Source organism: Canis lupus, chromosome 5 (assembly GCF_011100685.1).
Source record: "Canis lupus familiaris isolate Mischka breed German Shepherd chromosome 5, alternate assembly UU_Cfam_GSD_1.0, whole genome shotgun sequence".
NCBI classification, from domain to species: Eukaryota; Metazoa; Chordata; class Mammalia; order Carnivora; family Canidae; genus Canis; species Canis lupus.
In genome coordinates, this window is record NC_049226.1 from 28,155,708 (window position 1) to 28,169,493 (window position 13,786).

The 13,786-nt window shown below is 40.3% G+C and overlaps 1 protein-coding gene across 2 annotated transcripts in view; it reads left to right on the forward strand.

The window, feature by feature from the left end:
* Nucleotides 1-13,786, forward strand: part of PDGFD (platelet derived growth factor D) — a 227,963-nt gene that overhangs the window by 150,168 nt on the left and 64,009 nt on the right. For both annotated transcript variants that reach the window (XM_038536340.1, XM_038536339.1), the window contains exon 3: nt 1,689-1,869. In XM_038536340.1, coding sequence (XP_038392268.1) covers nt 1,689-1,869 — 181 coding nt within the window. The remainder of the gene's footprint in view (nt 1-1,688; nt 1,870-13,786) is intronic.

A 13,786-nucleotide genomic window follows, 5' to 3' on the forward strand; every position in this document is an offset into this window, starting at 1 on the left:
GGCGGCTGGTGGAGGAGTCAGAGGTGGGACAGGGGAGAGGAAGACAGGAAAGAACAGGGCACAGCCTCTGACCCTTCGGAAGAATTAAAGTGATGCTCTCTTAACTTCATCCAGAGTAAAAATTACACTGATGTATTTCAAAAAAAAAAAAAAAAAAGAAAAGAAAAAAAGAAAGAAAGAAAGAAAGTGACCTATGGCATTATTAACAAAGTTGCAAGTGTACTCATGCTTTGTGCAGTAACTATGATTTACACATATTATATATAAAATGAAATGCAATTGATTTCCTACCATCTGTTCCAAAGCCTCCTTGATGTTTATACTATAGTATTTTATTGCTTGAATAATGATTCTTTGTGAGTGCTTTTCACCTTCCAAGCACCATATAAACATTAAGTAAGTAATTTACACAGCACCCAAGAGATATCCAGCCAGTATATTTGTGTAAACCTCTTATTTTGCTGATAAGGAAACTGAGGCAGAGGACTTAAGAGCCTATAAGTCACCATCAGTGAACAGAGGTCACAATGCCAATATTGGATAGTTGGGCAAGGGGTGATAAGCTCACATGCTCCGTAGATTACCTTGCCCGATCTGCTAAGAGCTCTGTTGTGCCTAGTGGATTCTCTTCACATTCTCCTGTGAGGTCTCGCAGGCTGATTCCTTTTGGAAGTCGTCACAGAAAATACAGAGTGCCTCAAGGCTGTGGCCATGGCTTGCCCTGCATGCCCATCCTCTCTGCTCTGTGACTTTAACATCCTGAGTCATTTGGGGAGAGGTACACACAGATGCCCAGAGACGAGAGGCAGGGAGTTCAGCTTACCAGGTAGAACGTCCCAAGATTTGGGGTGTCTGAAAATAAGGTAGATGATCCCTAGAAGATGTGCTATTGTGCGATGGAAAGGTTATATGGAACATTCCAAGAGAGACCTCCCCATGTCCTCAACCTTGGCATTCCGTGTTCCTCTGACCAACGTCAAAGCTGAACCTGGGGTCTTCAGCTCATTCACACCCTGGCTTAAGCAGCCCAGATGTTTCCAGTAATGGTTATTGGCACATCCCTCCCCAAAGTCATAATGCTTTTCATTATGATAACTGTTATATTTTATGATATGATCCTTCCATAAGACAGCTTCCAAAAAGAGAAAATAATGATTAATTTTACCGTTTATTTTCTGTAATGAGATGATGTAACATAATGCTAATTCTGTATGCTGTATAGGTTCAGATCATTTCTTAAGGAAGCACTGAATGTGGTGAATTAATTCAAAGTGGGAATTTGTTTGAAAAACTTTATATAGTAAATAATTGGACATACAATTAGAACTTTATCTCCAAAAATAAGATAATAGATAACAATAGGTTAGAGTTATTATAATCTATAGTTACTAGTTTTCCTAGGAAACCCTTAAAAGCAACATACTCAGAAAGTGGCCCATTTTGATTATTGATGACTTCAAAATACTCATAGCTAAATGTGCATAAGGGTTCTTTCAGATTACTGAAGTTTGAATTTGAAAAACTTAACCCAAAAAACTAGCTTTCCTTTAAAAATTTATGTGGGCTTTAATTTTCCTTTTAGCTGGTAGGTCATGAGAAATCACATATGTTAGTTTTAATTTCTCAGTGGAAGTATGCATTTCAAAGTCTACTGTAATCAAAATGTGTTTATGTCACACTGAAACTAGGTATGATTTTGTGGAAGTTGAAGATGTATCTGAAACCAGTACCATAATTAGAGGACGGTGGTGTGGACACAAGGAAGTTCCCCCAAGGATAACATCAAGAACAAACCAAATTAAAATAACATTCAAGTCTGATGACTACTTTGTGGCTAAACCTGGATTCAAGATTTATTATTCTTTTGTGGTAAGTAGCCTAAATCCTGTGATTCAAAGCAGACACTGGTTTCATGAAGTAGAGAGATGCTTTCTGTGATTAAATGTGGTAGTGGGAGGGTGAACTTTATTAATTCTGGGTATGGTTTGTTCCTACCTTATGCCAATAAGGTGAAGCTTTCTTCAGTGAGGAATACCATGTGGAGCTATTAAGTCTACCCTTGGGTCCACCTTTTGTTTTTGTTTTCTGTTTTTTTTTTTGTTTTTTTTTTTAAAGAATTATTTATTTACTGAGAGAGAGAGAGAGAGAGAGAGGCAGAGACACAGGCAGAGGGAGAAGCAGGTTCCATGCAGGAAGCCCGATGTGGGACTTGATTCCGGGTCTCCAGGATCACACTAAACCGCTGCGCCACCGGGGCTGCCCTGGGTCCACCTTTTGAAAGGAAGCACAGTAAATAGGAAAAGTAAAGTAGTTGATAGTAAAGCAGTGTTACCTTTGATTCGCTGAAGTAGGATAAATGTACAGCAAAAAAAAAAAAAAAAAAAAAAAGGCACTTGAGAGTTGACCATCTTTGGTTCAAAAATTTGTCTATTTAATTCCAACCACAGAGAAGGGTCTGAATGATTCTAATTTAAGTGATGACCCAAATTTTGGAAGGGTCTATGTTATGATCATAGAGCCTCAGAGTTAGCAAGTGTCTTAAAAATCCTAAAGCCTAAGTCCAGACCCAGGAGTTTTCATACTGTTTGTTACACTCACGCTTGCATGTGATCTCACCTCTCCTCAACCACGCCAGCCACCATTCCCAACTCTAAATGGTTCTGACTATTAGAAATTGCTCAACCTCATATTGCATCAAAATCTACATTGTAGTTAATTCTAGTTGTTGGGTTAAACGCCACCAGGTGTCTGCTTTACTCAATCAGTCATTAACAAGACACTGTCAAGTTCCTGCTCATTGTCAGACTCTCTGACAGGTATAGTAGAAACAAAGGTGAGCAGGACAGACAGGCTCTTGAATCCCCCAGAGTTTATAATCTGGTCAGGATGACAATTACAAAGCAGTGGTGAGTGAGAACAATGAGCAATGAAGCAGAAGTACTGAGCTCTATGGGTTAAGCTCAGGGAGACATTGGGATAATTTTACCTATATGTTATCTTAGAAATCCCTGAATCCTTCATGTGTTCCTAGTGTATTGCCTTTTGTTTTCCGACAAACACATTATATTACCATTCAGGTGGGCTCCATCCCTTTTCAATGTGTGGATGTCATCATAGAACACAGTGCTATGATGGGGGTCAGTTAGTGTTTTTGCTCTCCTTCTGTGAGTTAAATTTAGAAAGGAAGAAAATCTTGCTTTTTATATCTAATGTGGGTGGTTGGTTGTTGGTTTTTTTTTTTAATTTTTGCATTATAGTGAGTTATTAAACACTAAGTGAATTCTACCTCAGAATAGATGAAAAAATAGCATGAAGTGACACTGGTTCCAGTTTTAATTTGAAAATAATCCATCAAGCAAGATTTACATTATCAGAAACACACAGTGCTGCTCCACATTCAATTTGAAGTGTGAACTGTTATTTCCTACATTTCTTCCTTTTAATGTATCCATTAATACATCTATCCTCTGCTGTTCGTGGACAAAGCAGGCTTGGCATGTTGGAATGATGATGGATGGGCTTAGTGGAGGACCTCTTTTCCCTTAAAATATCAAGCATTTTTTTTTTTTTTTTTGCTAATGGAAATACTTTTTGTAAAATTTTGGTTATGACTAAATTGAATGGTCCATAAGTCAGGTAGAAATACCTTAACTCTTTTTTTTTTTTTTTAGAAAAGGAGTACAGGTAGGATTTGGGAAAGAGTGGATTCTCCTGTTGGAGCATTTGGAGTTACGGTGCAGGCTCATCACTCATTCACTAGCCAGTAGTAATTGGCCTATTGAACAGCCTCTGTGGTCTGCATAGAGACTGGCATCACTCTACTCTCTTACTTGTTCACCTCCACCAGGACATTCAGTCGTGGGTTTTAGGAATGAGGATAATTATAACTTCTTTGTGTATTTCCCTACTGACCGCTTGGTCTGCATTCATTGGGAAAAGCTCCAGGCTCCTTTACTGCTCCTAGAAGCTTCTGGCACCAAATATGATCACCTAGAGCCAAAGTGCTTTGGTGGCTGAATCCCAAGAGGTAGAATGAGCTTACCCTTTGGGTGTGTATAGACTGTACATCTGTGTGGCTTTGGATAAAACTATTCCATTTGGTTCTTACTCAACAGGGACAGATCACTATGGCTTGAGGAGTGTATTGGGAAGATCATTTTACTTGTGTTTATGTTGTACTTGCAGAGACTTTAAAGAGGTGTTTATAAAGTCATATGCTACAGAGACTGGGCTTAAAACCTAAAGTTGACCAACTATAAGCTAATACTGAGACAAGGAGATTAAAAATGGCAAGCCCTCTTTAGGTGTATCTAAATTATTATTCTTATAATGTTACTCAGACCCACAAAACTTCGAAGGTTTGAGTGCAGCTGCTTTGCAATCCCTACCTTAAGGCATGATAGGTTCTAGGAAAATTTGAGCTTGAGAATAGATCCTGAGGGGACAGAGTGGTCTCAGAAGATGACAGGTAGCCATCTGGTTAGGTCCCTACCACCTCCCTTCTCATCTCTACCTTTTCATCTCTCTTCTTCCCATGGAACCTCTTTCTTCCTCATACCTCCATGACATTCCAGGTGTAAAGGACTTTCCTGAGGCTATTAATGTCAAGTGTCCAGGACCATTAGAGCCCTGTGCAATGGAAGCAAATTTACATGATCTGTGCTCATAACGTGTTTGGAATACCAAGTCCAGGATACATCTGTAGTCAATTTTTCATTCCAGCAAAAGGTAGGAAAGTAATGGTTAAGATCCAGATCACTTACTTTTAGTTAGGAGTAGTTCATGTGTTATAATTTTGTTTGAAACATGATTTTATATTTTAAATAATATTTCAAATAGAAGAAGAAAAGGATAAAGGGAAAAAATAAGAGGAGGAAGAGAAGAAAACAGAGGAATAAAACCAAGGGAGTTGAATAAGATTCTCAATTACAACAACTTTTGCAGATTCCAATTTTGTTCATCTAAAACTTAACCCATTGGTTGAACAAAAACAAACTAATCGTGTGGGGAGTTCATTCCTGATTACCCAAAGTTGAAATCTCAGACAAAGCTGGAGAGTGAAGAACCCTATTCACTTTATTTGTAAAATGTGTGGAAATTATGTCTTAATTTTCACAGTCATAAACATTGCTGGACATTCTGAACATCTATTGGTGCTCTGGCCATACAGCCAGGACTGTGTGTGAAGCCAAGGACAGTCAAGGTCAGGGTGGTGATCACAGAGGAGCTGTCTCCATCAGTTTCTTCCTTATGAATATACCGTCCTGGAGGTTTGGTGCTATAAAAGCTGTGATGTTCATTAAATGCCTACTGTGAGCTAGACCTGGCTCAGCCCAGTGCCCTGGGGACACAGTAGTGAAAAATACAGGCAGAGTCTCTGCCCTCAGGATCTCACATGGCAGCAGAAAGAACAGACAATAAACACATAAGTAAATAGGGAAGTCAGTATATATTTACAAACAAATTACTTGAAGTTCAGTAAAAGCAGGAAAGAAGATAAGTGAGTAGTATAATGGAGAGTGATGAGGGGAGGAGCCCAGTCTGGCTAGCATGTCAAGGAAGGTCTGTGGGTGTGAAATTGTGCCTGGAAGGTTTGCAGGAGGTACCCACAAGAAGCCATGGCAGAAGTGCTTTGAGCAAAAGAACAGCAAATAATAAGACCCTGAAACAGAAAAGAGAAGACCTCTTTCCTTTGACAGTAATAATTCTCTTGGTGTCTTGGAATTCAGGCTGCTGGAAGGGAGCAGACATAAGAGAGGGAATGAGGATAGCACCTAACTCCTCTCAGGATAAGAAAGATTTTGTATCTTCATCTCAGCTTATCTCATTGTGTATCTCTGTCAAATGTTCCAGCATTTAGAGAGTCAGCTAAGTCTAGATAACAAAGAAAGTCCCAACAAGACTTCAAACAAAAAGTGGTTCAGAGAGAAAACCAGGGGCATGGTCAGGGTCAAACAAGGGGAACAGGGGTCCCTGGGTGGCTCAGTCAGCTGAGTGTCAGACTCTTGATTTTGACTCAGGTCATAATCTCAGGGCTGTGGATCACTCAGTGGGAAGTCTTCTTGAGATTCTCTCACTCTCCCGCTGCTCCCCCCTCCATGTGCAGTTGAGGGCTCTCTCTCTCTCTCTCTCTCTCTCTCAAATAAACAGATAAATCTTAAAGAAAAAAGAAAACCAAACAGGAGGGTAGCTGAGCAGGTGAGACAAATCCGTGCTCTGAAAGCCCTAGGTAAGTGTCGGTATAGTAGGCTGCAAAGTTTGCAAGCAAGCCTAGTAGGAACTTGAGTGGATGTGGGTTGAAATGCACATTGTTAAGGACAGAGTCTCATTGTTGCATCACTTTGTAGGCAAGGATAGATAAATGTTACTTGAAATTTTACAAATGCCCTAAAATTTCACTAATTACGTAGAGCATTTTGAAGTGAATTCATCATTTTAATCAGATTGCTTTTCTAAAACCTGAACACATAATGAGGACTTTAATCGAGTTCATGACTGAAGAGCAAAATTTAATGTAATCTTAGAACAATGGATAATTTCTCAAAGGGTACGGATAGATCCAGAAGCAAACTGTGGATGAAGGGAATCTGGGGGAAGTTGAGGTCCTGCCGGAGGTGGGTATAGGGAGCAGAAGATGAGCCCATAGATAAAAAAAAAAAAAAGGATTAAGGAAACAGAAGACAAAGAAGTGAGGTGGAATGAAATCTCGCAATCATGATATCTGGCCCTAATGCCTAATCCTGTTCATTTTTGCTAGTCATGCATTGGCCTCAGTGCATGTTTCAGCAGCTTTTTATTGAGTACTTGTTATGTGCCGTGCACTGTGACACATACGGAGTAGAGTAGTGAATAAAACAGACAGTTCCTGCCCTCATAGAACTTATAATTTGGCCCAGTCCTGATGATGAGGAGGAGGTAACAGCATCCAACCCTGTGGGTCACTGTGAGGATTAAACATATGAAGTGTTCCATTTAGGCCCTGCCACATCGTAATTAATCTGTTGCTATGAAACCATGCATTGCACGAAGGCTGGTTTCAAGAATAGAGCTGCAGTATCCTTGAGATCTAGTACTTAGGTCAACCCTCTTATTTTACAAGGGAAGCAAGGAACATAGATTATGTAACTCTACAAATGTGACAGTAAACATGGACAGGTTATGGGTTTCCCTGTGGTCAGAGCGCTCACACATGGGTGCTCTCCATGAGGTATGAAAGCTGTAACCCTCCACAGAAAAATGTATCTAAAATCGTACATAAACTCCCCTCACATCTCCTCTATGGTGTCCCATGGTCCATAGAGGCAGCTTAGAGCCCCACACATATTGTCCACGGGTGTTTTCTGATTTCGGGAAAGTTTTCTTCCATGTTGACTAGTCATTTCTAACATAGTATTTGAATCAATCCTTGACTATTGTAATTAATTTTCCTCATAAACCCCATGTGCTAATCACATGAGCAGATGACTCCTTGTGTGCTGAGTAAACACATTTCCAGCTTTGAGAGGGAGACAGGCAGCCTAATGACACTTGAAGAGTCCAGCATCCTGTTTATCTAGGGTTTAATTCTGCGAGCAGACTACAAAGTAAACTTTCGTCCTTGAGAACATGAAAGTTGTAGTAACTTTAAAGGACTGTGCCTCTTTATATACCTATAACTTTTGCTCTATAACCATGCTCTTTGATGCACTAATATTTTGGTAGCTGGAGAAAAAGAGAAAAAAATGAAAAAGCTATTCAACGATATTAGAAAAGGCTTGCATATTTAAGATAGGCTTAAAACAGAGCACTATTTCTTTCTTAAAAAGCTATGAAGCGAACCTCTAAAAAATATCTCTACCTAATGTTCACTTATAAATTCAACAAATATTTCTGAGAACTTACTGTGGATAATAAGAAGAAAGTGATATTTCTGTGAGGGAGGAAGGCACATGATTATAAAGCAGTGGGCATAGGTGACGAAATTTGTGTGGGACATCCAGGGTCCACAGGGAGGAGGGGTGCTTAACTTCATGCCCTTGGGGGTTGCTGGTGAAAGAGAAGAAGAGAAATATTTAACCCTCTGACCTCCCAGGTTCTCTGCAGAGTAGACACACAGAAGACAGAACAGCAAGAGAAAAACGAGTTTATGAACACATGCATCTCACGTACCTGGGGGAGCACTCAATGATAAGTAACTAAGGAGGGGTGGCTGTAACTGGGGTTTAGATGACATCTTATGAACAGTGCATTTTCAGAGAGGTGACAAGATGAAGGAAAAGGACTTTGAGTTTGCAAGGCAGCCGACAGTGGGAAGGCAAATACATGGTGGGTCTACTGGAAGCCAGGGCCAGGCAGTCAGTTTGCTCTGTACACTGGCATCCGTCCAGGCTGGTGAGGGTCCAGAGTTGTCCCTGGTGATTAACTTCTGTCCCTCCTGGTAGAGAATGGCATGGGGACCCCTTCACAGATGTGTATCCTGCTTCTAGGCACAGAGCAGGGAGCTTGCCTGTGTCTCAACTAGCTTCAGCTCAAAAAACTCTTTATGCCAAAGAGACATATCCTGGGATCATATTCATATATTCTGTTCCCCTCCATTGGACCGAGACAGGGGAATCACCCCGGAAGAGGGAATTGCCTAAATGCAAGGCATTTCAGAATAACCTGATGAGTTCATTCAAAGCATTGGAGGTTACAGTTGCTGACCACCTATTATACTTTCTTTATTCTAGCCAGTAGAAAAGAGAGACAAGAAGCCAAAAAATGACCAAAATAGCGGCTTTATTAATGGTGGTCCAAGAAATGCCAAAGCTCAAGACGCTTTTGTAAAACTAGAATAGAGAACTTGCCAGGGACCCAAAGCCAGAGTCAGTGTGCTACTCCTACAATGTAAATTCACAGCCAGGGGCTATTTCGAGGAGTCTGTAGAAGAGTTTGGGGTATGCTTACATGGCCCTCCTACTGCATGGAAGATCATAGGTCTGGTCACAAATAGTCACAAACAGGCAGGACAGCCAATATGGATGGCAGACTGCAAGCCCACCTTGCATAGCAGATGTGCCAGGAAGTGGAGGGAGCTGAGACCTTTCCCGATGGTTGGAGTCAAAGGCAGACAGCCCAAGAGAGAAATGGGGGAAGGGAATGTGGTGGAGGAAAAACAGGAGGATAGAAGTGATAAAAGGAAGAAATGTGTGATGATAGAGACCGAAAATGTTTGTTGATGCCCCCATATCTGTGAAGTGAGGCAGGAATACCGACAGAAGGATTTCCCCACAGAAGAGCTAGCAGAGAGGGCTGTGTGCTCCAAGAAGCGGCCAAACCCACATGATTTATGCTTTTGTCATTTTGGTAACAGTCCTTGGGAACTCAGTCCCAGCCAGCTCCTGGTTCTGAGGAGAGCTGGTTGAGCTGCTCCCTCTCTGTAGGATCAGCCACTTTGGGAAGGTGAAGATTTCTGGATCTTTAGGGAAACTCAGTCTCCTCTCCCAGCTGAACAAAGGAATTAGAAATTAATCATATAGACAGGACTCATCTAGTCTTGAAAACACCTACCTTTAATGTTCCCTTTATCAGTGGGAATGTGACCCGTTAAGGCTGGCCTCCATTCAATATTGCTTCTGTCACCTGTGAAAATATTGAGCTACAGATTCAAAATGACTCTTTCCTTATTTTGCCATTGAAAATGGAGTCAGGCAGGCAGGCAAAAAAAAAAAAAAAAAATCAAAAAGCGAGATTAAAAAGGCATAGAACCACCTCTGAAAGAGAGAGATACATGAATAAATAATCAAGTAATCATTGCTTCCTGGATGGGTCCTGCTGATCACTTTCAGATTGTTCTGTCTCCCTTACCTTCAATCTGTCCTGAACATATTTGCCTGCTAAAGGGAGAGCTGTGACCACATCATTTTCCAGCTGAAAACTGGTGAATGACTTCTTATTTCCTATGAATCTCAGGTCCATTCTCACCCCATTCTGATACTGAGAGCCTTCTATGTTCTGCTCCCAAGCTAATATTCCATCCAGTTCTCTCTTCTCCCTACATGTTTTTCATTCCAGACAAACAGTGTTATTCCCTGGTAAACAAGATACCTCAGGATTTTCCACCTCTAACCCCTGGTATTTTATTTGCATATTTGTAGCTCTACCTGTCTTCAAAAATCCAAGCTTTCCTCTCCTCTGTCAAAGCATTCAATGTCAAAACTACAGCCTGTCCTTACTCCTCAACCACATATGCATTTTCCCTCCCATCAGGCACCCAGATTGTTGGTCTTTATTAACATTACGGTTTTTCAAACAAAAAATAATGTAGACACATTCCAGATACTTTGGGAAATATAAGAATAGTAACAAAAAAAGGGGGAAAAAAACAGTTCCCATCACTCAAATATAACCTCTATTTAATATTTTGATGCCTTTCTTTCCAGTCTTTTTTTTTTAATCAATAAAAACCTTATCACACATCTCACTCTCCTTGAAGGTAGGGAGTGGCTTATTCCTGAAGGTCTATCACAGGGTATTGTTCTAAGTGGGACTCAGGATGTTTAATTGAGCCAAGCCAACGTATATTCATTAAGCTCCTATGATGCATCTGAGAGTTTGGAGTAAAAATAATAAAAAGCAATCCTCAGAGATGCATAAAGAGAAGATGTGCTAACAACCCATTTCCTGTGTTTTGCCAGACTTAAGACCCTAGAGATTTGCAGTCATACCAGCACACCAATGGACCTTAGCTGCTTTGGTGCACGATTCAGTGGGCATTGGAGGGGCAGATGTAGTGGATGCATGGGGGCCATTGTTGGGGTCAGACGTCAGGGGAACTGTAGAAGCTGGTGTTCTGATTCTGATTTCTGTCTTTTTAGCCCCAAGGAGCATCTTATTGCATCAGTAACAGCCCAACCTCAGCAGTTCTTACCTTGGACCCTGTAACTGTGACATCGTGGCAGACAAGGATTTGGGTCCTCTGTTTCTCACAAAGAAATTAAATAACCTGGAAAGGCTTGGGGCTTCTTACTGATGGCAAAAAGGTCTTTGGGGTCCTATTACTCTATCACTCTCAGGCTCTTTGCCCAGGCCTCAGGAGCTTTCTAGGCTCTTAAGACATGCCAAAGCCATTCGTTTGATTCTTTTGAGGTTTCTGTACAGGACAAAGGATATATGAATCAGAAACACTCCAGTTCACATCTGTGTATTGTCTGTGAGACCTAGGACACACATTTAAATTGCCCAAGGTGCTGCTGCTTCATGTGCTAACTGGGAAGAATCCACCTGTATCATAAAGCTGCTGCATGATTACCTGTAAGGTGTATGGGTTTGGTGTACACCTTATGTACAACACATGGAGCTGTTATTAGTACTGTTACCACCAAAATATCTTTGGAGGTTTAGAATAAAATAAAGTATTCCAAGGTTAAGAGGTCTTGTGTCTTAACCCATCTGAATTGCTGTAACAGAATACCATAGCCTGGATGGCTTCAAAAAACAAAGTTAATTTTCAGAGTTTTGGAGGCTGGGAAGTCAGGTTCATGGCATTGGCAGATTTGTTGTCTGATGAGGGCTTACTTCCTGGCTCATAGTTAGCTGTCTTTTTGCTATCACATCACAGGACCAAAGGGGTGAGGGAACTCTCCAGAGCTGCTTTGATAAAGCACTAATCCCATTCATGATTGAATCACCACCCAGAGGCCCCAGTGCCATCACACTGGAGATTAGGCTACAACATATGAATTGGGGGGGGGGGGGGGGGGGGGCTGAGGAACACAACAGTGAGTGTACAGCATGTTAAACCAGGTGAACTCTGGGGAGATTACTGGACTCACAGTGAGGTCAGGCCTAGGAGCAGTTATGTATGTGATTCTGGTGCCTCACTGGAAACCTGCATATACGCTGAGCCAGATTTGGAATAGTAAGTCAAAAACCCCTAATGGGTCTTTTCCATTATGCTATCTGAGATACACACCTTCATCCGTTTTGAAATGTTCATGAAAATATCTTGAAATATACCTTCAATATGAAAATTCTAATTTTCATAGGATATTTTGATTTGTAAAGTTCCTGGTATCACTGCCATAAGAAGACGTTCATTCCTCACCTAATTCTACAAAACACTGTGCAAATAGCTCCTAAAGTACTCCTTTGGCTCAAAGATAAGCCAGATCTCTGAAGCATATAGATGTTCAAGACCAGGAATACTCAGTGTGATCTTCTAGAACTTTTTTCCCCATGAAATGTTAAAACTGGCTATTTTTACAAGGAGAAAAAGACACTGAGCCACCTAGAATTTTAATCTCTATGATAGATATCTCTAGAACAGACAAGAAAGAAATACAAATTTGTAATAGAAACTTATTTCATATAGCCATGAGGATAACCTAGATAGGAAAGGTTTTTTTTTAATTGTTACAAATAATTTATAAATGCAGAGCCATAACCAAAAAAAATCATTTCTGAAGTAAAATCACAGGTATAAAGAAAGAGCTCTAAATTCAAATTTCAGAACAGTACCTATTTTTTTATTAGTTATAATGAACAACTGTAAATGATCCATTTTCTTCTGTCTTTTGTAAGAGCTTCCCTTATGTAACAAAAAAATATATATATATATATGCTATCATCAATATGAAAATAAAATGGTTGTTTCTAAAGGCCAGTTGTAAAAAAATAAATTAAAAAATTTAAAAAATTTAAATAAGTAAAAAAAAATAAAGGCCAGTTGTAGGCAGAATGTCAAAGTCTTGTTTTTGTGTCCCCAGTTTCATCTACAACCCTATCTTCCACCTCATCTCACCTCTGCCCAAAAGGTTCTTTCCTCACAAATCAAAACCACTAGCAGATCTTTCTTGAAGGCCAGGTTTAAATGAATTCTCTAATTAATTTGGTCACTCACTTATTCTACATGTTTTCTTGTGTATCTAAATCACTATGTCAGGTTTCAAGCTAGGTCCTGGGGATTCAAATAAGATGGTAAATCTGTCCTCAAAACAATAAAGTCAAGCAAGAGGTGATGTAATAAGCAATAACTGAAATGCAAAAGAAGAGGTTGTGGGAGGGAAGAACAGAGAAAGTAACCATGTCTGATGGAAAGAAAACGTGATCAGGAAATGAGTCACAGAGGGAGTGGTAGCCTACCCAAGGAAGAGGAGGGGAATCCTTCAGGTAGCAGAGAGTATGAAATGAGTCACTGAGTGATTAACACCTGAAAGCATTACCCATACCCGGTTATTTGCATTTAAAAGTGATAAATCCTAAAGCTAAAAGGAAGAAAATGTACCAAAGGCATTATAGGCTTCAGTCTTAGAGTGGAATTTAAACAGCGTGAAGCATCCCAGTTCTAAGAAAATGACTCTTCAAGAGTTTGGATTAGAACCACCTAAGGCTTGCTTTTTTTTTTTTTTTTTTTGGTATAGGTGCTCAGAATTTACTCTAGACTTACTGAATCAGGATCTCAGGGAAAGGATGTTCAAAAGTCTGATTTACACAAGCTCCTCAGTTGATTCTAATGTGGTACCCCATTACCAGCTATTTCCTTTGATAAGACTGGTCAATCTGTAAGCGGAGCTCCAGACTTCATACTCTTCCTCTGATGATGCCATCCCTCACTTCGTGTTTGCTGCTCCTCTCACCACTTTCATAGCATTGACTTCACCGTAGCTGTTCTACAACACTTAGGTTGTATGTTGACATTTCTTGTCCCGAGACTAGAAGCACTTCAAGGGCAACAACGAGCCTTCATTCCGTCGTGTCTGTTATCCCGCCTCACCATTTGCTGAAGCTGCATGTGTTTGTGAAAGTTCCTAAATGAACGAGTGTTCAG